The 24,413-nt window shown below is 41.6% G+C and overlaps 1 protein-coding gene across 1 annotated transcript in view; it reads left to right on the forward strand.

Moving 5' to 3' along the window:
- Positions 1-1,576: 1,576 nt before the first annotated feature.
- The window catches only part of GRIN2C (glutamate ionotropic receptor NMDA type subunit 2C), a 67,566-nt gene continuing 44,729 nt past the window's right edge, over positions 1,577-24,413 (forward strand). The window contains exons 1-3 of the mRNA XM_042447556.1: positions 1,577-1,967; positions 12,781-13,379; positions 22,138-22,252. Coding sequence (XP_042303490.1) covers positions 1,596-1,967; positions 12,781-13,379; positions 22,138-22,252 — 1,086 coding nt within the window. The 5' untranslated portion in view covers positions 1,577-1,595. The remainder of the gene's footprint in view (positions 1,968-12,780; positions 13,380-22,137; positions 22,253-24,413) is intronic.

The following is a 24,413-nucleotide window of genomic DNA, read 5'->3' on the forward strand; positions in this document are numbered from 1 at the left end:
TGGGAGAGTCTTTCCTTTTAAATATTTGATTGTCAGCTGTACAAAGCACCAGGCATTTTATCCTCAAGCCTGGTGGGGGCTGGAGGGCAGGTCTTAATTAGGTTGTACATTAGAAGAGCCTTTCCAATTAAGATCACAAAGAAGAGTAAATATGGGTAGCCTAGAAGCTCCTGTTAAGAAAACAAAGAGGCGACAGATAAGCTGAAGCTCAATTGAAATAGCCAGTGCAATGTGGCGTAATGGTTTGAACATTGGACTGTAACTGGAGACCAGGGTTTGATTCCCCACTCAGCCATTACAACCCACCGGGTGACCCTGGGCAAATCACACACTCTCAGCCTCAGAAAAGCCCATGATAGGGTTGCCTTGATTATAAGTTTTTAAAAAATGTCTTGAAGGCACACAACAACTACAAGAAAGAAAGAAAGAAAAAGAGAATAAAATTAGTTCTAGAAAAGGAAATTAGCCACAAGATGGCAGCAGAGGGAAATTGCATTGAGAGAAGTGAACAAGTTTTAAAGAGTAGTGAGAAAGTGGAGGAAGGTCTAAATTTCCTATATAATGCAGAAGCATTTGCACAGGTTCCCTGTTTCTGCATTATATAGGAAATTTAGACCTTCCTCCACTTTCTCACTACTTCTTGACCTGTATTTCCCAAACCTTTGACCCTCTTGCCTTTTGTCTTTCTGATTGTCGTGTTCCTTTTGCATTCTGGTTTCTGTGGCATTATCATTTTTGTTCATTTGGTGATTTTGCTTGAAATTCTTTTAGAAGGAGTGGGTGGCCAGGAGGAGTGGGGGAAACCCTCCTCAGGGAAGAAACAGAAACACTTGTTTATTTATTTGCTCATCTGTCACTCGCTTAAGCTCTTGCCTGTTCAGGCTAATAACTGAACAGTCAGCCCAATTGAACTCTCTTGATGTCTTCAAGGAAAACAGAATTAACTCTACTTGGCTAATCTCAGAAAAAGACAGAAAATTCCCCTTGATCCATCTGACAGCATCAAACAGGATCTTGGCCAAGGTGTGTTAACGTGATGAGAAGTAGAAATACCAGATGAGCAAGTGTAAAAGTATGGGGAGAACAATGCTTTGTGGAGCTCAACTGAATTGGATGATGATGATGATGATGATGATGATGATGTTTAATTATATCCTGCCTTCCTCCCAGTATAGGGACTCAAGGCAGCTATTGTACATGAATTGTACTCACATTACTTTTTTTTTTGCACATTGCACATTTTAGGTCTTGACCTAAGGGTTTTTTAAAAGCATAAAACAAAACATATAATTTGTAGGTGAAGCAAATGGCTGTTTAGGAATAGTATTTTAGAGAGTTATTCTACTAACAGAGCTGTAATTGGCATTCTGTCCCATGTACATTCAATAACAAACCCAGGCTTCTTGATGCAAAATAGGTGACAAGGCCCTCTGATATCTTATTGGTGAAAAGCAATGTATGTACCTTCCTTCCCTTCTCCTCATTTCTGGTTCTTTTACTTTTGCCTTTTCCAACTGTGGTTTATCTTTGTTCTGGGCTGCAGGGACTCCATGGTGGTCATGGGCAGAGCGCTGAGAAACATCCTGGTGCTGTCCATGGTACTGGGCTGTTCAGCTGTCCTGATGGATACTTTCTTGCCAAGCTCCAGGGAACCAGTGGTGAATGTGGCTATAGTTTTTGGAGGATCCTTGTACCCTCTCCACATCCGCAACCGGCTGTCGCACCAAAGTTTCCTGGACATGCCTTTGGAGATTCATCCAGTCACAGTGGTAGTGAATGACACCAACCCCAGCACTCTCTTGACCCAAATCTGTGGCATGCTATCCAGCACAAAGATCCATGGGATTGTATTTGAGGACAACATCGGCACAGAGGCTGTGGCACAGATTCTGGACTTCATCTCATCCCAGACCCATGTACCTATCATTAGTATCAGTGGAGGATCTGCTGTGGTCCTGACACCTAAGGTGATACCTCTTTGTTATTCTGGGTGACTGGGCTGGAAATGGGCAGAATACAATATTCATAAACACCCATCCTTCCTTCTCTCCTTTCTTGTCTTTTATCTCTTACTGTATCTATTGATATGAACCCTAGGATCTTCAGGGGAAGGCTTTCTTTCAGTCCCACCACCATCATAGGCTCACTTGGTGAGGACACAGGAGAGAGTCTTCTCAGTGGCTGCTCCCACCCACTGGAACTCCCTTCTGTGGAAAGCAAAGTTGGCTCACTCCCTGCTTTCCTTTCACTGTCAGGCAAAGAGCTTTTTGTTTAATCACACTTCTAATGTGTAAGCAGGAGAGCTTCTAATTGGGATGTTTTATTTATCTTTTTAAACTTTTGTATGATTTTATATTGTTTTATATGGAGAATTTAATTTTCTAAAAATATATTGTGAAGGTTTTATTGATTCTCTCTGGGAGCTGCCTTGGCTCTCACTCTGGGCAAAAGGCAACATACAAATGAAATGAAATAAAATTAAATTAAAATTTTCCTTGCTTCCTTAGTCCATCATATCCCTTCTCTTTCTTTTTTCCATCTGTTCTTAAATTTATTACAGTTATATGCCAAGTAGTGGAATCAAAAATCCATAGGAAGTTGTTTATGCTAAAAAAAAAACACACCCTCTCTTATTTATCAATAGTTGCATGAGCTTGGTCTCTGGTCCTGGCAGATCTGTTCGAAGTCTGGAGAGAATCTATCGATTGCTTCTTCTTCTTCTTTTTTAAGTTTGTTTTTCAAGATTCCATGTAATCTCCCAAGAAATCTCAAGACAACTCCCAATAGTTAAAATATCACAGTGAATTGTTTTAAAATGAAAACCAATGAAAATACATCCAAAATAATCTAGCAATTAAAAAAGCCTTCTAAATCCCTTCAGCAGCTAGGCAGAACACTTAATCATCAAATGCCTCTGTAAACAAGAGAAAGCCTTAGACTAGTGCCTCAATGCAGAACATTAGGTGTGCAACCAGAAGTTGCCTGAGAAAAGGCAATGGCTACTGTCAGTTGCCACTGTTCTCTCTGGTGACCTGGAGAAGGGCCTTGGGTGATGATCTTCAAGAGTACGCTTACATGGCAGCAGGTGGTCTTTTATTATTTCTTTCACCCCTTGAAGGTGATGTGAGGGGCTTTGACTTATTGTCGGACAGGATCATTATAATAATACATAAATGCCTGAGGCCAGCTGTATACTTGTAATAAAGTTAATTGAGTCATTTGTATTGTTTTGCTAAGCAGTTCTTGGCTTGCATGAACCTCTGCCACAATGTCCCTTTGCTCCTGCTCTCCTCTTGTAACACCTTGTAATCAACATGATTTGGATACATTGTTAAAGTGATGGAGGATATAGGTTTTATTATGGTCCATCTCCCAATAGAAAGGGTCTAGAACTAGATGATTTGTCCTACATACAGCTTATGCCCTACTCAGGTTATTATCATTATTACCACTGAATAGATGAAAGTTTGTATGGAAAATCCAAGTTCAGGTACCCTCTCCAGCCATAAAATTCACTGGGTGATCATAGAATCTGGGTGATCACTACCTGAATCACCACTCTCTCAGCCTGGACCAGTCATTCTGTCTACCCTTGGCCTACTTCACTGGGTTGTTGCTAGAATAAAGTAGGGAGGAATGAGCCAAGTGCAGTGCTTTGAGCTCCTTGGAGGAAAGGCAGATATAAATGCAATTATTACATAAAAAAGGAACACTTTCTCTCTTAAATACTACAGCACTCCATACAAACTGAGCCAGTCTAGCCATTCTGTACCATATATATATATATATTCTTTTTCCTAAGCACATTGTTGTACTGTTTCTTTTGACTATTGGGGATCATCTAAAAGTGCTTAGCATGTAGAAGGACAGGGGCCCAAATCCTGACAATCAGCATTGCTTCCCCTAGGTTTTGCATGTTTCTTGTGATGTGTAAGAACTCTGTATTTTCATCTGGTGATTTAGCTGATCATTTATCATTTTTTGGCTGCTGCTGATACTGTCTGGGCAAGGAAATGGAAATGGGATAAATCTTCTTTGATTATAGGATGTCTAATGAGAGTCTTTTATATTGCTGAAATTGGGAAAAATGGCCTGTGTTGGTTTGTATGCGGGAAAACGTGTGGCCAATGGCTTTGTCAATACATGATATCTGTTTATTGATTTCTGGACTAGTTATTCTAAACTAGTACCAACAAGTGATTGTGTCTTTCCTCTACCAGTGAATTTTAAAGTTCAGAAGGGTTTTGTGAGGAAGAAAGCCAAGCATAATACACAATCCTCACCCCATCAGAACTATTGGGATGCTACTCAGGTCAGTGAGGGTGAAATTCAGCTCCATAGTTCATCTCAGTCATGCAGTGGTAGTTTCTTAAATCACCAGCTCATGGCACTTGGAAGTACACTGCAGTGGCTGCTGTAGGGTACTTTGATTCCTTACAGGTGGAGAGTGCACTGAGTAATTATTTTTAGCTTGCTTTCCTGCACAGTGTGTCAGAGATAGTTACTGTCATGTGCTCACAGGGAAATGTGTAAACTTTCTCTGTGCCTTATTCATAACTAGCACAATTTGTTTTTATTTACTTGACCAGACTGGGATTCTCACGGGTGTTACTTTTTGGAGGAAAACCTCTTCAAGGCACAATCAGGAATCATACAAGCCTTCTTGGGTCTGTCTCTTTGTCCTTGCCTGGCTCTATAAGTGCTTGATCCCATATCAATGTGCACTACATAAAATGGAAAGGAAACTTTGGCTCTGCCTTCAGATGTTGTTGGTCTGTATGATCCCTCCTGATTGATACAGTTGGCTACACAGCTGATGGTGAACTGCAGTCAACAAAAGGTGGAGGGAAACGTGTGCTGTAAAACAATATGTAGAGGGGGCCATAGGTGACTAATTACGGGTTCTCACTGCCAATTCAAAAGAGGCTCTGGGCCACTGCTACCCCCCATAGTTGGAATCCTGTTAGGGACATGCATGTATTTTACACATGTTTATGCCCCCTTTATAATAATTGTGTAAAGTGTTGCGGCTTCTACAGCACCTCCCCTGCACATTACAAGCCTGCTGTAAAGGACAGTCATGCTTTCTCTTGGCCATTTAGTGGCTCATTGAGGAGTGCATGTCCATTTAGTGGCTAAGGAAGGGTGTGGGATGCCTAGGCAGTATCCAGGAGAAAAGAACAGTCATCTTCTGGATCTCCAGTGTGCTGCTGGAGATCTGAGAGGAGAGAGAAAGCTGCTGTAAACTCATCACTGCATAACAGCAATCAGATGGTTCTTGGGTGCCCCCACACCTTCCTCTAGCCTTGAAATGGCCAGGGAGCAAGTGGCTGCCTTTTCAAGCAGACTTGCATACCTGGGAACCATGTGGCTGGGTGGAATTGTATGTGTGTATGTAGCACATTTTCACATTCAATGAGGATTGTGGTTTATGCCATCTAAAAGAGCTAACGTGGCAGAATACCCAGGTGATAATTCATTAGGAGGTTAGAAATCCATGGTTATTACCTCCATACCCTGCAAGCAAATTATTTGCTTGTAAAGTGGATTTGTGTCAGTTTTTGTGAAAATATGCTTACAAGAATCTTCCAGAATAATAACTTGCTACATGAGAGCAGACACTACAGGAAGAGACTAGACTCTCATCAGATGTGAGTAAACCAAGAGTGGAAACAGCAGCATAACTGCATGTGGAATTCTTCCTCTTCCAATTGCTCTTAAAATACAGTCATGAACACACGCTACATATTGATTATTGGTGGATGGCAGGGCATGAATAAGAATGTACACCATAGGGTGATTCCATGCTAGAGGAAGGAATGGAAGAATCCACACAGAGGTTGCAAGTATCTGAAGTAGTTCCATGTACTTGTTTTGTTACTGTTAATTGTTACCAAGTCAACTGTAGCTTATGGAGACAAAGACTAAGATGGATTATTCTGGAAAACCAGTATGCAAAGGGATCTTGCAGCACCGTTGAGACTAACTGAAAGTTAGAAGTTGGTAGCATGAGCTTTTGTAGCCTTGAGCCTTCTTCCTTAGGTGCACCACCAAATAATAATAATAATAATAATAATAATAATAATAATAATAATAATATACATTTTTATTTATCTTTTCCTGCCTCTCCCGGGTGGATTGAGGCGGGATTACAACCTAATATAAAAATACAAGTACAGGCAGAACAATAAAATACATAAAGAATGTATCTGAGGAAATAGGCTCAGGTCTACCAGAGCTCATGCTACCAACTTTGATCTTTCAGTTAATCTCAAAGGTGCTGTAAGATCCCTTTGTATACTCATGGAGACCCTATGGATGAGAGACCTCTAAGGGCCCTGGGCATCAACAGACCTGCTCAGGACCTGTGAATTCAGGGCTGTCCCTAATTTTGCTCTTTCCACACACAGAATAGCAGATAAACCAGCCATGAAGAATCCATCATTCACATGTACTTTGTACTGACATGTAAAGCCAGTGGGTAGTGTAGGGCAGAGTCTTGGATCAGTGGAGAAAGGTTCATACTGCAGAGAGGCCATGAAACTTTTTCTGCTTCTGGTGAATTACCTGGCTGCAGTTGGCTGTTCCTGGTTTTGGCATCAGAGATAACTAAGGACCCAAACAGACAGGCCAAAATAAAGCTGCTTCTGGTCACTTTGGAGATATGCTACTTAAATGACACACACATCTTAAGAGACCAGAAGCCACACCAAAGCCATTCTCTTGTCCTATGTACTGGAGCAGAGCTTTGACGCTGCTTCTGGTCTCTTAAGATGCATGTGTCATTTAAACAACATACCTCCAGAGTGACCTGAAGCAGCTTTATTTTAGCCTGTCTGTTCAGGCCCTATGTCAGAAAGGGATTAAAATGGCTGGAGGAACTGACTGCGGTCAGGTTAAGTATAGGGAGGGTAAATGGCTTGACAGTTTCATCCTGTACAAACCTGGCACAGTTAAAGACTCCTTCACTCCCTCCACCCATGTTATAGACAGGCCTATGGAGGGAAGCATGTCTGGAATCATTAACAGCAGACAGCTATGGCTGAGAAGGGCACGTAAGCTTGGTCCTGATGCATCAATGATGTTGCTGTCCATGGTGCTGCAACAGTGTGCTCTCAACAAGGCTTTTAAGAAACACCCTTGCCTGAAGGTACAGATGGGTGAGAATTTCATATCAGTTTGCTTTCAGTAAGAATCAGCAAATGTAGCCTTAGAGGAAGGAAATGACACCCCACACACAGACACACCTCTTGACAACAAATCTTGCCAAGAAGACCCTGTGATAGGTTTGCCTTAGGGTTGCCAGAAGCTGGTAATGACTTGAAGGCACATAATTCATATTGAGGATGGGCATGAAATTTAAAAAAAAAAAAAAATCAGGCAGGAGAGAAACTGAAACAGACCCATCCATCTATCAAGGTCCAAAGCTTACCTCTCTTAAAAGAGTCCTAAAGGTTGGTGTAATAAAACTGAATTAGATCTGCTAACTTGCCTTACACATTGTAAACCACTTAGGGATTGCTAGTTCACTGATAAATGGTATACAAATGTACTTGCTATTGCTATTGCTACCTTCCCCCTGCCCTGATAAATTTTTCATCTGTAACATGCAAATGGCATGCGAGTACAACATAAAGCTCTTCATGCTGTGTGTAGCTCTGCCTGCTAACTTTCGTGAACACAAATGGAGACAAAATTTATTTCAGTTCCATGCTGAAGGACTTAACCAGGGGAAAAGGTGGGGAGTAGACGATAGTGATGACTGTCACCAGAATTCACAAATCACTTCATATTCAAGATATGAAACCTGAGGTTTTTAATAAAATTCAAAAACAAGTGAAAACAAAACCAACAGATTTTCCTATCCATTTCTTAAGGCATACAGAGTAATTCTGCTGGTATGCCATACTGCAGCCTCCTGATATATTAGCAGAGTTGCCCAGAGAGTTCATGAGGCTGAAGGAGAAGTGATGTTGTAGGACCCTGGTCTACTCCCTGCAAGAAATCAGACCAGTGGAGGTGCTCTCCTGAGCAATGTTGCACAGCTGGGATAGGAACAGCTCACAAAGGAGCTGAGGTAAAGGAGACTTGTGGTGATGGTGGGCTGGAACAAATTGCATCACTATTAATCTTTATATATCACTGAATATCTATGTAGCATTTCTTTCAGATAGGTAATCCAAATAGGGCCTTTGTTTTCAGTTCTAGAACTGATTTCTTTGAGGAGCCCTGGTGGCACTGCAGCTACTCACTCAAAAACCATAAGGTTGCAAGTTCAAGACCAGCAAAAGGGCTCAAGCTCGACTCAGACTTGCATCTTTCCGAGGTCACTAAAATGAGTACCCAGATTGTTGGGGGTAAATTAGCTTACAGTAGTAAACCGCTTAGACACTGCTTAGGCCGTATGAAGCGGTATATAAAAAATGAAGCTTGTTTTTGACCAGGGTAAGCAGATCTCAGGCTTGTGGGATCTACGTTGAGATGGACATCGCACCCACCCCCAACAAGACCTTTGCAATTGACTGACTGGTCCCAATGTAATGTATTCACACTAGCTCATAAACTGAGAATTAAAGAAAGGTAAAGGATACATCTGAGGACAAGCTCAGCCCAAGAATTTGTTTTCAGTTCTAGAACCGAGCTTTCTAAGAAACTAGTCTTTTTTAAATAAAGTCTACTCCTTGTTTCCGCCAAACATTCCTGAATGTTCTGTAGCCAGAGAGAGTGCTGCCTCTATTGCCAAACAGTTAAAAGTGAGAAACCTTTGCCAATCTACTGCAAATCACCCAGTGACCTCCTAGTGGCCTCAAACCTACCTTTTCTCCATCACTGCCTTAATCAGGGTGTATGTACTCTACAGTTAAAGCTATTTGATACCACCTTAACTGCCACAGCTCCATCTTATAATTCTGGAATTTGTAGTTTGTTGATGGATTTAGGCTTCTCTGCTAGAGAGCTCTATTGCTGCAGTTCAGAGAAAAATGGAGAATGCTAAGTACCTCACTAAACTGCAAATCCCAGAATCCCATAGGATGGAGCAATTGCAGTGAAACCTACAATTGTACAGTGAGAATGCAGCCTAGCATTCGTATGCATAAAAGAAAAGCCCATGCAATCATGAGGAGCAAAGAGGCAGCACTGGAAGGTGCCAAGAAGAAGGAAAAAGAGGAAAAAGAAATCTTCAAATAACTGCTGAATGAATAGAAAGTTGTTGTAATTGTCTAATGTTTTCCTTCCCTCAGGAACAAAACAATACCAGTGGAGGTTTACTTAGAGCATATCTTTCAGAAACATGCAGAGTTGACCATATAGTGTTCCCTCCCTCTTTCCTCCCTCCCCTCTTTCCTCAGTATGACGTGCGTCAGCAGCAGGTCACAAATGCTGCATGGATTACACAGAGGGACCTTTCTGTGTGTCCAGTGTTTACTGTTTCAAGGGGACAACTGGAAATACTACTGTGCATGTGGATGGATGCTCAGCTACCCATCTCAATAAAATGGGAACCTTTCACATAAAAGGACATGTTGGCATAATCAAACTACAAAGAGAGCAGTCCAAACATTTCTAATTACTGTTTTATTTTAGGGGAAAAAAGCATTTCCTTTCCCCTCCAAATAACAACACAGTTCCTTGTTTACACACTTTTCTGTTTTTAACCTGTTTCAGCAGCTGAATTTAATCAACAGTTGGAACCTTATTTTCATGTGATCAGATCATTTGCTGCTTAGGTATTTTAATATATTAATATAAACAGTGAGATCATGCAAATGTGAGCTCATTTTTATATTTTAATAGACAACTTAAGTATATTAAGGTGTGGTTATAACTTTATAGGGCTATACTTTATGGCACAAAGGATAATTTCCCTGAGGGATATTGTAAACACTCTATTTTAGGTTTTAATAGTGATTAATATTTTAATAGTGATGGGAGAACCCCCTTCAGCTTGATTCAGCCCAGCATTTATTACAATTTCTCAGGGAACTGTTGGCTTGTTGTTGGTTTTTTATTTATCTTCAGTTTTGTTACAGAAAAATTTCACCTTGCCCTTTCGGTCAGCTATAATGCTAAATTATGGTTTAGTATTATGCAAATAAACCAACCTCATGCATCCTCTCTCCTTCTTGGGAGGCCATGAGAAGTTGAGAAGCTGTCATACCCATTTTTTACTAGCAACAGTTGAATATTACATTTTGAACCCTAAACTGTGATTAATCATAATTATGGTTTGTGTTATTTGAAACATGACAACTTCATATACTTTAGTCTGGCATGGATGCATTTTATCTTGATTGGGACATTTTGCCAAACTACAGTCAATTAAAGAATGTCTCAAATGTTTATCTTTTCTTCCAGTTCTGTTTCCATTTCAGCTACAACTGATATTGTTCTAGATTCTAGTTCAGGCCATCAAAGATTCAGTAACTAGTTTGTCACACATAACCAAATGGTTCAGTCTCAAGTCACATGAGAAGTTTTAAAGATCAGGCACATTATTTACAATTATCATTTTCATTGGTTTCTGTTCTGTCTAGTCTCACTGGATGTTTTAACATCTCCCATAATTTTACAGACTTCTATCATGCCCCCCCCCCCCCCCCCCTCCCCCTTTTCTACACTAAAGAGCCCCAGGTATTGTAATCTTCCCTCATGGAGAAGTTGCTCTGGACCTGTTGTCAACCTAGGACATTTTTACATGTTACACACTTTCCTTAGAAAGAATGCCTCCTACTTTGAATTAGTACTGTATCTATTCATGTATATAAAAAAACTGAGTCGACTTATCCACGGGTCAATGTAAGTACTGTACTTTAGCTCATATATATATATATATATCCATCCATCCCCTGGGGAAAGGCAAGAGTTTAATCTTTCCTAGAAGCATTGACCCCCTTCTACTCTCTCATCCATTCAGCATTTAGTTTGAGTACAAACAGTTATGCCTGCTGTAATTTTGTAAGGTCTTTAGCATTATTTTCATTTGCTTCAACTTTTACATATTTCATTACATGCTCCTAAGTTTTACCCTTGACTTATGCACAGGTCATATCAAAAGCCATAATTTTGGCCCCAAAACCTGTCCTCGACTTATAAATGAGGTCAACTTATAGTTGAGTATATATGGTAGTTTAATCTCAAGCCTCAGTTTTCCAGGAAGGTTCTTCTTCAAAGTCTAAGTTGTCCTTGGGTTGAACAGATATTTTGTTCATTTTCATTCCATTTTCTTTGTGGCAGTTGTCATAGCATTATATGCCTGCCCCCATCGTCTTCTGAAGGAATCTCCTGTTTTGTCAAATGACAGCCCCATACCTTCCTCCTCCATCTCAAAAGCCAAAGTAAATCCTTTCTCATTCTCACTACCAGTTTATTTCCTACAAACTCTTTAACTGTGATTTCAACTTCTTTGGGACAGTTATTATTGTTGTTGTTGTTATTATTTATTCTATTCATTTATATCCAGCCTTTCTCCTGATACAGGGACTCAAGGCAGTTATGCATCTCTTCAATAAATAATTCATTTAGAAGTTGCAGTGACTTGATTTAAACATTTTGCTACAATTTCATGAGTTCCTGCAACTACCCCTCTCCAGCAGTTAAAAGATAGCTTTAGATAAATTGAGATTTGTTTATTAGGAGATGAAGGAAGGTAATTAGACAAATGAAAAGATGACAGAAATAGTGGCAGGTACATGTACCCAAACACTTAGAATTTAGCAAAAATCTGTGCATTTTTTCTTTGTATTTTAAGACTAGGATTTAAAAACTAGAAAAATAAAATAAGAGTGAGATTGAATTCCCACTCTGCTTTGGCTGATTGGCTGGGACATGGTGATAGTAAGAGAATTTTTCATTGTATGAAATTTTGCATTCAAACAATTTGAATTCTCAAAGAAATGAAAATCACTTATGGTCTGTGGCATTTCTCATTGCTTTCAAAAATGGAATGCTTCAAAAGACTGTGTGGTGGGTGATTGAGCAACTGAGACTATGAAAATTCTTGCTTTGCATGTACAGTGTGCCCATGGTTTACGTGGGTGTGGCATATGTGGCTTTCAGTATACGCTGAAAGCTGCGCCAAGAAAGCCCCTCGCATGCTCCAGAAGAAGTAATGGGGCGCATGCCACTGCACAACACAGGCGCAAGCTCCATTACTTCTAATAGGGCTCCAGCACACACAGATTTCCCCTTACGTGTAGAGATCCGGAATGGATCCCCGCATAAGGGGAGGGCCCACTGTACGTATATCTCTGTGTTTGAGTTTGCCAGTACATCCAGACACACATCATGGGACAAAGGTTTGTGTAAAATTCAAATTAAACAACAGTCATTATGAGCTGAAAAAGAAGTTTCCAGCCAAAATAATGATCATAATGAAAGATCAGGGATCAGACAAAATGACAACCATCAGCCCTTGATGGTGTCCATCATTTCCTTCCTGAAGTAATTGTCACCTAGGAAGTTGCAAAGTCAAGGACTGTAAGCCCTTGTGGCGCAGTGGTTAAATGCCTGTACTGCAGCCATTCACTCAAAACCACAAGATTGCGAGTTCAAGACCAGCAAAAGGGCCCAAGCTCGACTCAGGCTTGCATCCTTCCGAGGTCACTAAAATGAGTACCCAGACTGTTGGGGGCAAATTAGCTCACTTGCTAATTAGCTTACTTGCTGTTCACCGCTATGATCTTTGGAATAGCGGTATATAAATAAACAAAAAACAAAAAACAAAAAAGCTGTTTGCTTGTTATTCACAGATATGTTAATTCATTATCTCCCCTTTTCTAGGAGCCTGGCTCTGCCTTTCTACAGCTGGGTGTCTCAATTGAACAGCAGATACAGGTGATCTTCAAAGTTTTGGAGGAATACGACTGGAGCTCCTTTGCAGTTATCACCAGCCTATATCCAGGATACACTGTCTTTTTGGACGTAATACGGTCCTTCACAGATGCCAGTTATTTTGGCTGGGAGATCCAGGATGTCTTGACTTTTGAGATGACTCAAGATGAGAGTGACTCCAAAATCCAAAGGTTGCTGCGTCAGATTGATGCTCAGGTGATGATTGTGTACTGCTCAAGAACAGAGGCAGAATATCTCTTTCAAATGGCAGAGCAGGCTGGTTTGATTGGGCCTGGCTACATTTGGATTGTGCCTAGTCTGGCAGTGGGGAACATGGATGTCCCACCTACCTCTTTCCCTATTGGTCTCATCAGTGTGGTCACTGAGAGCTGGAAAATGAGCTTGAGGCAAAAGGTCCGGGATGGTGTGGCTATTATTGCGCTCGGAGCAGAGAGCTATTTCAAGACGTACGGCTACCTTCCTGTGGTGGGCAGAGATTGCAACAACAAGAACCCCTCTAGTGCACCTGCAAACAACACTTTCTACAGGTCAGCATGGGTAACAGTAGCCTGATTTAAACTCACAGTTTTTGATGCCATCAGAAATTAGAAACAAATGTACAACAAACTTTTGTAATGAATCTTGGACAATTTCTGTTCTTGGAGGGACAGTTTAACAGGTAGATATAAAACTTACAGACTTGAAAATTTTCCATCTAGGAATTACTACATTTCTACAACCAGGATTCTCCAAATGTGATGTATTTGCCTAGCTGTATTACAAGTAGTGATCAGGGGTAGAGGAGAACATATGAGTGGATCTACCAATGAAGAAGAATGTGTAACACCTCATGGTATGTGGTGGGAGAGATCATGTGCAGAGTTTAGGTTTACACTGTTTGTGAAAAGCTCCACGATAACTCTTCCTAGAGCCATTTCACACTACACAGCTGTAGTACTCTACTCTGTTTTACCTCCCATGGTCCATACCATGAAATCCTAGGATTGGCAGTTGAGGGAAGGGCATTTTGAAGACTCAGACAGACAGCTCCTCTGGTGCCTCTGATCAAACTATAATCTCCAGAAAGATTCTATAGGATGCTGCTATGGCAGTTAAAGTGTAATCAGATTGCTATACAGTCAGTACTCCCCATTTGTAGCTTTGACTTTTGTAGATTTGATTATTCATGATTTGAGTAATATGTTCTCTCTAGAAATTCTGACTGCCAGAATCTCACCATAGAGTCGCAATGGAGGAACTACCAATTCCTGGAAAAAACATTTCTCTAGGCATTTGTAGGTCCTCCAGTGCAATTCTGTGCTCAAGACAGAATCCAGTGGATGTTGACCATACAATTGCACTGGAGGACTTAAGAGATTCCTACAGAGGTGTTCTCTTTGTTTAAAAAAGGTAGGGTTTTTTTATTTGTGGTTTTTTGACTTTCGTTGGGGGTCCTCCACTCTAAATCCAGCTAATGTGGAGGGCTCAGTACAATTGGGTAGTGTGAAAGAGCTGATATTTTCTGAAGAATCATCAGAAATTGTGTCCAGGTGGGTTTCTTTACCCTTGGGGTGGGGGAGTAGGAATAGAATTGATAACAATACTTACTAGACTAGACCACCTGATTTAACAACAGGCCACTGCTGTGTGAGCATGTGTGGAGATTTGTGCCATTCATCCTAGTCAGTCTGCTTTATATATACAGACATCACAATTGATATTCTACCAAAAAACATAATGAAAAACAGCCAAGTCTCTGTTCTGAGAAGACTATAATCTAAATGTTGAAACTGGGAGAAAATAAAGAAAGAAAAGGGAGGGGAAGGAAGGAAGAAGGAAGAAGTGCATATGAGCAATAACAACCACACTAGCTATTTAACAGTGCCAGGCTGAATAGAAAGTGGCTTTGGGGAACATCAATGATGATGTCTGCATTTATAAAGCAGTGTATAAAGACTGACCAGGTTGAATGGCAACAATATTCACACATGCTCAAAATAAAGTGGTGACCTGTTGTTACATCAAGTGGCCTGAGCTAGTAAATATTCTTATCAGTCCTTCTCCCTCATCCCATGTGTGGGTAAAACCCACTCATAGACAAATTCTAATGATAGTTCAGAAAATATGGACCCTTTCTCAACAAATGTAGCATTGCATTTTGTCAATTTATGGGATGCTGTAAAAGGGGTGAAAGTGTTGCCCCATGAATGAGGAAGAAATGCATTAATGTATCTCTTTGGCTGATGAAAGTGGGTTTATTCATCTCTTGTGAAGATGAGGATGAAGGGTATAGCTTGCCTTGGCAATAGGGCTGTGTTACCTATCCACACACAGAGTGAAGGCAATACGAGGGCATCATGTGCCCTCAATGATCTCACCACATTGCCAGATTGGATGGGCCACATGGCACCATGACATCATCAAACTACATGAATTCTTATTGATTGGGATTATATTCTATGAGAGTTGAAGCACTAGAGAAGGGGGGGGGGAATAACACTGTAACCTCTGACAAGAAGGGGAGCAAAAAATGAACAGTTCCAAAAAAGGGACAATTTGGGATAGTACATGGGGCTCCCTGAAATCCCTCTTTTCACACAAACAGTATTCAGCCCTGAAAATTTTACTCTACTGCACTGCTAGATTTTGTAAAATGTGAGGTAGCAACATGTATTTATTCTGGCATGTGTTCACTACAAAAACATTCTGTGGTGAGCCAGAATTGTCCATAACATTAAGGAGCACACTTTGTGATGAATAAGTAATGAAACAAAAATCATGCACTCAGTTCACACGTTAACACATAGTGGTTCTCACATGATTAGGCAGTGCATTATTTCCATAACTTGTTCTTGGCTGGGGGATTATGGGAGTTCTAGTCCAAAAAAGCAAGTTTCCCAAGCTTGCTTATTTCTTTCATTTATTTTATGTGAAGGTTACCTCAGGTAAAATCCTGTAGCCAGAAGAGACCATCTAGATCTCCTACTTACTCTCTCAGTTACAACACAATCCCTGGAATCCAGTTATTGCTCCTCTGCCGCATCCCCTGTTTCTTGGTTCTTCCTCTCATTCGTACTCATTGCAGATTGGACCTTGTGGACTCTAGTGTAGCTGTAGGGTTGCCAGGTTGATTTTGGGATGGGGCTCCTATAGCAGGGACGTAGCCGGGGGGGGGGGGGGGGGTCCGTGGGGTCCGGACCTCTCCTTCCAATAAAAAAAATGAATGGCATGTGCTGCTGCTCTGCCACGCCCAAGCCTCATTATAATGGTGGCACTTAATCTGGACCCCCCCTTCCTAAAATCCTGGCTACGTCCCTGCCTCTAGCTTGATTTGTTACTCTAAAGCTCTGTTGGGCAGAACTATGTCATGTTTCTTCCTTCACTCTCCTAACATGGCCATTTTAGTTCCTTCCTCCAACTCTTGTTCCCCCGGACATGACCATTTACTGGCTGGCAGAGAGACAAGGTGCAGATAATAATTTCTGTTCCTGTAGTTGGATATATAGCTTTGGAGGTCATTATTGCTGTATCTCTAGCTATAGGAATGGAGCTGGAGTCTTCTCTGCACCTTCTCTCATGTTTCCATCAGTCGGTAAATGGGGTGTGTGTAGTTGCGGCACCTCAAAGGTGAATTTTGGAGGTGAGGGAAAAGATGTATCATAGTTCTGCCTGATTGGATCTTATACACTGGTACCCCGGGATACGAATTGATCGCGTTACGAAATTTCCGGGATACGAAAAAGTTAGATTGGAAAAAACTGTTCCGGGATACGATGTTTTTTTCGGGTTACGAAATTTTTTCGGCGCGAAATTCAAACTGAAAGCGTGGCTAGCGGCTTTCCAGCGCTAGCGGAAAGCCTTTTTCGGGTTGCAAAATGTATCGGGTTACGAACGGCGCGGCGGAACGAATTAATTTCGTAACCCGAGGTACCAGTGTATTACCTCTTTTTGATCCAGGATCTTTTACGAATACAGGAGCCCTGAATTCAACCTTGCAACCCCATGTAGCAGTGAGGAGTGAGAGAAAGGGAAAGGCAGAAACATTACAACTCAGAGGGGTGGCAATGCTTAAAAGTATGAAGAAGTTAGCTGAGTGAAACATTTTTAATTCTCAGATTTTAATGAACACTTCTGGTGTGTGACACTCCATAATTGAGGAGCAGTTTTAACATTGGTCTTTTTTAAATCTAGGATGTAATTCTCATGGTTACTTTCTCAATCCTCAAAGCATTCTGTGAATATTAATCTTCTACAAATAAATTGGACTACCAATGGAGGAGCAGTCTGAAGATCATTTCCTCCTTGGTAAAGGCTTTGCTATCAGTAAGAATGGGTGAGAAAATGGATTGGATGGTGGCAGAGAGCAATAGCAATAGCATTTAAATTTCAAAACAGCTTAATAGTGAATTCAGCACTCTCTAAGCGGTTTACAATCTGTAAACTAGATGGTGGTGGGGCAGGATTAAGAGACTTGAAAAACAAATTATAATAACCCATGAAAATGCACTGCACTTTGTTGTCTGGGAAATAGGAAGTTAGTGGTCCATTAAACCATGTACTGGTATGGACTGCTTTGTCTTGCCCTATACATTCTGTTTTTAATTCAGAGGTCATATGAAGTGAGCTGCATTCTTAATATTACTTCTTATGGTGTACCAATGGCGGGTTACAGACAGCCCTCAAGCAGCCGTTTTCCCGCCGCCACCATTTGCTGCGGAGGGAAGCCCCAGCGGCCAGACCGCGAGGCTTCCCGGCGCAGCGAAAAAGGAGCGCTGAAATGGCGCTCCTTTTCAAAATGCAGAAGTGGCGCCACGAGGGGCGAAGCGGCCCTCGCGGCGTCACTTCCGCTGCGACATGTCTGGACGCTATGCGGCACCCATGTGGATGGGCACTGCCATTAAGGACGCGCTCCGTGCGTACTAGGAAGAAGGGCCATGAGGAAGGTAAGACCCTTCCTAACCCTAATACGGCCCTTTCTAACCCTAGTACACGCGGAGCGCGTACTTTATGGCGGTCTGTAACCCGCCAATGTATTGCTTTGATTGTGTCTTCCTGTGTATCAGGGGGTTGCACTGGATGGCCCTTGGGTCTCTTCCAGCTCTATGATTCTGTGATTCTATAATTTTGGTTAGATCTTTTCAGTAGCAGGCACAATAATCCAAAAGGTGGAGAGGGGATGCTTCTGTCTGATTCCTATACCCTGCTGGATTCATGTTGCCCTAGTAGAAGAAGGCAGTGAGCTGGTTGGAATGAAAATAGGTATGACGGCTCCAAGGTTAAGTGTACCACCTCCATCAGTAAGGTGTCCTGGAAGGAATTTAGATCTGTCAGGCCAAAGCCTCCACAAATTGCCCACTGATGTGTCTCTGGCATGCCCCCTCCTTTTGCCATTACACTTGATGGTGGTGCAACAATGCAAGCAGAGACTTCTGTGCTCAAATGGAGGAGGCTTGCATGGATGGATTGTCAGTGGACCTTTCCCTTAATAGGCAGATAGGGAAAGCCATACCATCATTTAGCCCAGCCTTTCTCAAATAGTGGGGCGGGCCCCCCAGGGGGCGCGCGAGGCTTCGTAAAGGGGGGCGCGAGGCTCTGTTATGCAGAGGTGTACTTATAACAATTTTATAGACAAACGATACTATTTACAGTCGCGTGGGGGGCGCGAAATGTTTTCTTCTTCCTGGGGGGGCATGACAGAAAATAATTGAGAAGCACTGATTTAGCCCCTAGAGGCATAGGACTTTAACCTAAAATAGGTTTTCCATCTCTTCCCTTGTTTTTGCATGCAGTCATACCAGGGATAGTCCCTTTGTGGCCCTTCAGATGTTTGTTAGACTGTAATTGTCATCAATCCTAGCCAATGGTAAAGAGTGATGGAAGCTGCAGTTCAACAGCATCTGGAAGGCCCCTGTTTATGCCTTTACGATGTTAAATTTCCATAGGGGCTTTGACACATTTTTAATTGCCTCAGTATTTACAATTACAAATATTAACTATTAAATGCCGATAATTTCTGTTCCTATCTCCAACATTTAACCATTTAATTATTACTATGTTTTAGCTTCAGATTAGACTGCTTCAGTCACCTCCAAACATTGACATATATACTGTTCCCTTTCCTAGTAACAGTAATATGAGGATAAGCTCCTAGTCTTTCACAAGAGATAGTGGAGGAAATTTATCAACAATATGGTAAAAAAGTTACAACAATTCAATGGATCTAATTGCAGTACATCTTTGTATGTTTTCCAACACAAATGCACATAGAATATTTTAAAGTAATATAACATTTACTCAGAACCTAGAAAGATATCTAAATGAGATGTAGAAACACTGTGAAACATGGCCACCACTTGCTTAGTAATGGAAAAGAATTGAGGTTGGGGCTCTACAGACTGCCCCTTTTCGCACTGGATTGGGGCAACCTCATGCCATGGCCCCAATTTGGCCTTTTGAGGGTGCAAAAAGGAGCTGCAAACCCTCAAATGGGTTTCATAGCTGCATTGCCACATCATATGGATGCATAGCTGGAGGAGTGCCATGACGCCACACACCATGTGGAGCAGTGTACAGTGTCATGGCATCCTGGGGGTGGAGTCAGGGCATGTGTCATCTGGAAGTGATGCAATGCCCCGCCCCCAGGTTGACCTTAATGGCTGGCCAGAAGAGGGCTTCAGTTTCACATTTTAATATGTACCAACTTAAATTGCAGTTTCTGAAGTAATACATGTCCCATTAGATTATTATTCTTTAGTTACTGCTCATTTCTGAATTTTGCAGTGTTGTTCTCTTTACTGAAAAAGGCATACAAAGTTGCATATATTAGGGAAAACAAATTTGTATGACCCCCTCCCCCATGTGACTGGATAAATGTATACAAAAGTAGAGGCAGGTGAATGCGTATGAATTTTCAAGTGGCCTTTGTAGTAGTGAATATATGTATGTGGGTATGTCGGTGTATAAAAATGGGCTAAAAGGACCAAAAAGTTTCAAAATTATCCAGCCCTAGTCTTGCTGTCATTAAGAAACTCCAATGTCCCTTCTGAGGTCAGTGGCTCCAGAGAGCCTCATTCCCCATGAAGAGAATGGGGCAGTGATGGAGCATCCAGCTAAATAACTCTAGTTACAGCTTTCAGTTTGCTGCTATGTTTATAGATGCCCATACATTAAAAGATAGCCTCAGAGAACACACAACATGTGTGGCTTGAATCTCTTGTCAATGTATGCGTGTCTTAGTCTCTTACATGTCTTTAAAAAACTGGCTGAACATATAATAACCCAGGTCCTACTCGGGTACACTTGCAATCTAAACTAGATAACAGTGGCAACAAAAGACTGAAATAGGCAGAATCCACAAAATCTGGCAAACGTCTGTTGAACAAGGAGATCAAAATATGCTGCTCTAGTGAAGCATCTACAATTCACCTGAGGTCAGAGCTCTTGTCTCTGTGCTTTTTTGACAGCACAAATGGGATATCAGCTAGAATAGCAACTATGGTTCATTAAATACTTTATTTCATTATTAGTGTTCCTATCATTTGAGGAAAACACTGGTTTTAGCTTATAGCAAGGTGTAGTAAACAAGGTGTAGACTTCATGTAGCTTCCCTCTGTGGAATTTGATGGAGTGACAGTGGTACAAAACCTGACTTTTTTGTTTTAGCATGAGCCTTGTCTGCATGGGCAAAAGGGCTGTTCCCCCCTGTTCTGGCATTGTCTTGTTTGGATGGCACACTGCCCAAACCCCAGTATGGTGTGGGCAGTCCAGACAACATCCAGCACATCCTATATCAGAACCGAGATGTAACAGGATTAAAACGGAGTAAAATATCTTAACTGTGGAACACGCTGCCCATTGAGCTCCGCTCATCTACCACCCTGGCCCAATTTAGGAAGGATCTTAAGACCTTCCTATTTAAGCAGGCATTCCCCGACTAAGATCCTGTGGGCCTCCCCTCCTCTTCCGTGGCCATGAGGAAGGGCGACGGGGCTTTTATTCCTGTTTTTAGTTTTCTGTGACTGTTGTTTACTGTTTTTAATTGTATCTGCGTGCACTTGATGCACTTTTGTAAGCCGCCCTGATCTATTTGGAAGGGCGGGGTAAAAATAAATTTTATTATTTTATTATTAACTGTTGATCCAGATCTTCCAGGAAGATCCAGAGCCCTCCATTTCCATTTTGAAGTTGTTGTCTGCTCAGGTGTCCTTTTGGGCCACTTGGCACATCTGCAGCTACCACCAGTTGCTCATTCTAAGGTCAGAACAAGGCACCCATTATGTGATCATTGCTGGCTGCCTTGTTCTGACCTCAGAAGTGAGAGACCCATGGCAGTGGTGGTGGGTGCACCAGGTGGCCCAACAGGACACCCGTGCAGCCAGCTGCTGTGGGGACAGAGGCCAAGCTAATGAGAGTGGGACGGGGCAGCTGTGGGTCTAGGATATTCCAGGCTGCCCCTAGATTATCCTGGCCAGTGTAGATAAGGCCAAGTACTCTGTTGAAAAGAAGAATTACATTCCTGAAGTCCTCTTGAAAGTATGATTCTTCTTGCAAACCAGTCACATGTTCCCTTTGTTCCTCATTTTAAGAAAAAATGTATGCTTTTGACAAACAACTTTTAAATCTTAAGAGTTGAATGGAAACAAAAGAGCTATCTAGCTCAACACTCTGCCATGCAAGAATATACAACTTAAGTAAATACACAACTAAAGATGGCCATCCAACTTCTGTTTAAAAACCTCCAAAGATAGAGAGTCTACTACCCTCCGAGGCAGTCGACTCCACTGTTGAACAGCTCTTTCAGTAAAGAAAAGGTTCTTCCTAATGTTTAGGTGGAACCTTTTTCCCCCTGTAACTTGAGTCATTGTTTCATCTTCTACTCTCTGGAGTAGCAAAGACCAGAACATGAACTAATTGTAGGATGAATGAATCAATTTATTATGGTCACAGACCAGAAATACAAAACATATATAAACAACCAAATCAACATTGTATTTACATAATGTTAGAATATGCTTACCATACTTCTGTCACTCAGTTTTGGTGTTGCACAAAAGCAGTAAAGGGAGGAATTGGCTGCAAACCTGTCAAAACTCACTATCCCTGGTGGAATGTACTTTAGATAAGACAGACATAAACAGTCTTGGCTTGAAACTATGAAGCCCGGATGGTTGTTGAAAGATCAAGATGGGCAGAACTCTTGGTAGCAGAGGCAGCAGAAATTAAGATGTTACATGGAGAAAACCGAGAACCTAACACTCTCCACTTTCCTTCCAGCAGCTCAAAGCAGTTTTCGCTTACTCTCAACAGGCATTTGCTCAATGTGACCTGGGAAGACAGAGATTTGTCCTTCAATGAAGGCGGCTACTTGGTGAGACCCACCATGGTGGTAATTACACTGAATCGGCATCGGCTCTGGGAGATGGTGAGGGCCTTTCTCTTTCTCTATCTCTCCCTCTCCATGTGTGTGTGTATGCATTTGTTTGTGCATGTGAGTGCAGGCACAGCTGCTATGAAATACAGCTACCTCATTTTGTAGATGGGTCTTCCACCGTACACACCCAGGACTCCCTGGTGCTAAGGTTTCCTGGTGGTCTAAATAGATAGCTATCATGGATGCATGAGGGGAGAAGGAGGAAGGATGGAAAGCATATAGCCTTATTCTGCCCTTATACGGGGTGGAATGAGGCAACTACCCCAAGCAAGAGATACTAGACATTCCTTCTGAGTCTCTCCAGCCATTCCGAAGGAGGGACTCTCCTGGGGACCTCTCTATGTCTCATTGCCTCATCTGGGATCCCAAAACTAGCCTACTCCCCATAGGTGTAAGAGAGGATTCTGATGCATTAACACTTGGAAGCAAGAGTCAGCTGCTAGGCCAGTTGGTTTCTGTATGTGGAATTTGTGTTGGTGAATTGCCTTCTTGTCTTTTGCTTCAGGCAGAAATACTATTCAGCTGGAATCAGTATAGTGTTGATCTTCGAACCACTACTGTATCACACACCACTCCTTACTTATTAGCTATGCTGATGAGGGCTGTTGAGAGGTGCAACTTCTCACCCTTGTTTTAAGCTGAAAAAATGGCATGATTGAGCCCCCCTCCTTTGTCCTTTCCTGTTGTCCTTTGTCAGTGGCGCTTCTTCCCCCTGCCATTGTGGGGATGGCTTAAACTGGATGATTCCAAATGGAATATGAAGCTTTCTTCAAATCTGCATGGCAATTTAATTTGATTTCATAAACAAATTGAAGCACCATGAAATGAAATTTTGGATTCATTTATTCAGTGTTATACAACTAATTTATTTAATTTGCGATGCTTTGGTAATGTATCACATGCTACGGGGCACATAGCTCAGTTGGATGAGTGCACCAAGATGTCCTTGTTTGTGCAAGATTACTTTGTAGTTTCCTTTCACTCACATGGAACTGAATTTAAAAAATAAAAACAGACACACGATAAGAAGGCAAATGGTCTTAAGCAAATTATGTATTTGACATGAAGTTCCCAGAGGCAAATTTGAAGCCATGTCAATAAAAACATTCTTCAAATGTAGAAAACAAACTGGGGGCATCATGGGGAGAAATCTTGTTGGGTGAATTCTAAATGAAAACTAATGCTAAAACTATTGAGATCCTGTGGTAATGCACAAGTGTATGGTGAAGCCTTTTCAAAATGCCCCAAATTAGGGTTGCCAGAGTGAAAAGTGGAGAGGCTCCTGTGACTTTAATGGCTGTGTGGTAGACAAAATTTTGGCAGGCATTGCTCATTATCTGGTTGCATAACGAGCTTCTCTTGGTGAAATGTCATCTTCTGTATAACCATAAAGAAACAGGAACTCTCTCTAGTTTTCAGTCTGTCAACCCTAGAGTGATAAAGGGGAAATGGTAAAGCGCTGTCTTGTTTTTAGTTGTTTAGATACCCTGCCACAAGGATTGAATGTAATTTCCAGACTAATATACATCACTATTCTGTAGTCTTTTTCTTCTGCCAAGCCCATACTTCTCAAGGTCATTGTCTTCTATGAAACAGAGGAAAGCTGTCACTTCACACAACTGATTTTCTATGTCATGAAAGAGCAGCATATTGGCATATTTTTGTTGCTTTTTTTACTGTCAAGGAGCTGAGGAGGAGCATGTTTATTTTCCTGGCTTAAGTGCAAAATAACTTGATGAAGTCTCAATATTACTCATCTTGACAGCTGACCATCTACTTCTTACACAAGTGTATCAGGCACTGATGAGTGCATAGGGGGAATAGAAATTTAACCCTTCTCACCTGCTCCTGTCCTGGTGCCCTTCCACACTACATTGTATTATACTATTATGATTCCACTTCAACTGCCCTGGCTACGTCCTGTGTTTCTCCATTGAAGGAGGGACACTTAGGACGTTATCAGACAAGGGAAATTGGAAGTATAATCCGATGGCAATCTGAACGCAATCAGGGGTTTAATGTTATTGCGTGATAAACTACCACATGCAATTTCGGGCAGTGGGAAGTCAGTCCGAACGTAATCATGGGGTTTCACGTTATTGCGTGAGAGGTGATCACACGCAATTTCGGGCAATGGCAAGCTATTTTCGGG

Source organism: Sceloporus undulatus, chromosome 2, assembly GCF_019175285.1.
Source record: "Sceloporus undulatus isolate JIND9_A2432 ecotype Alabama chromosome 2, SceUnd_v1.1, whole genome shotgun sequence".
In the NCBI taxonomy this organism is placed as follows: Eukaryota; Metazoa; Chordata; class Lepidosauria; order Squamata; family Phrynosomatidae; genus Sceloporus; species Sceloporus undulatus.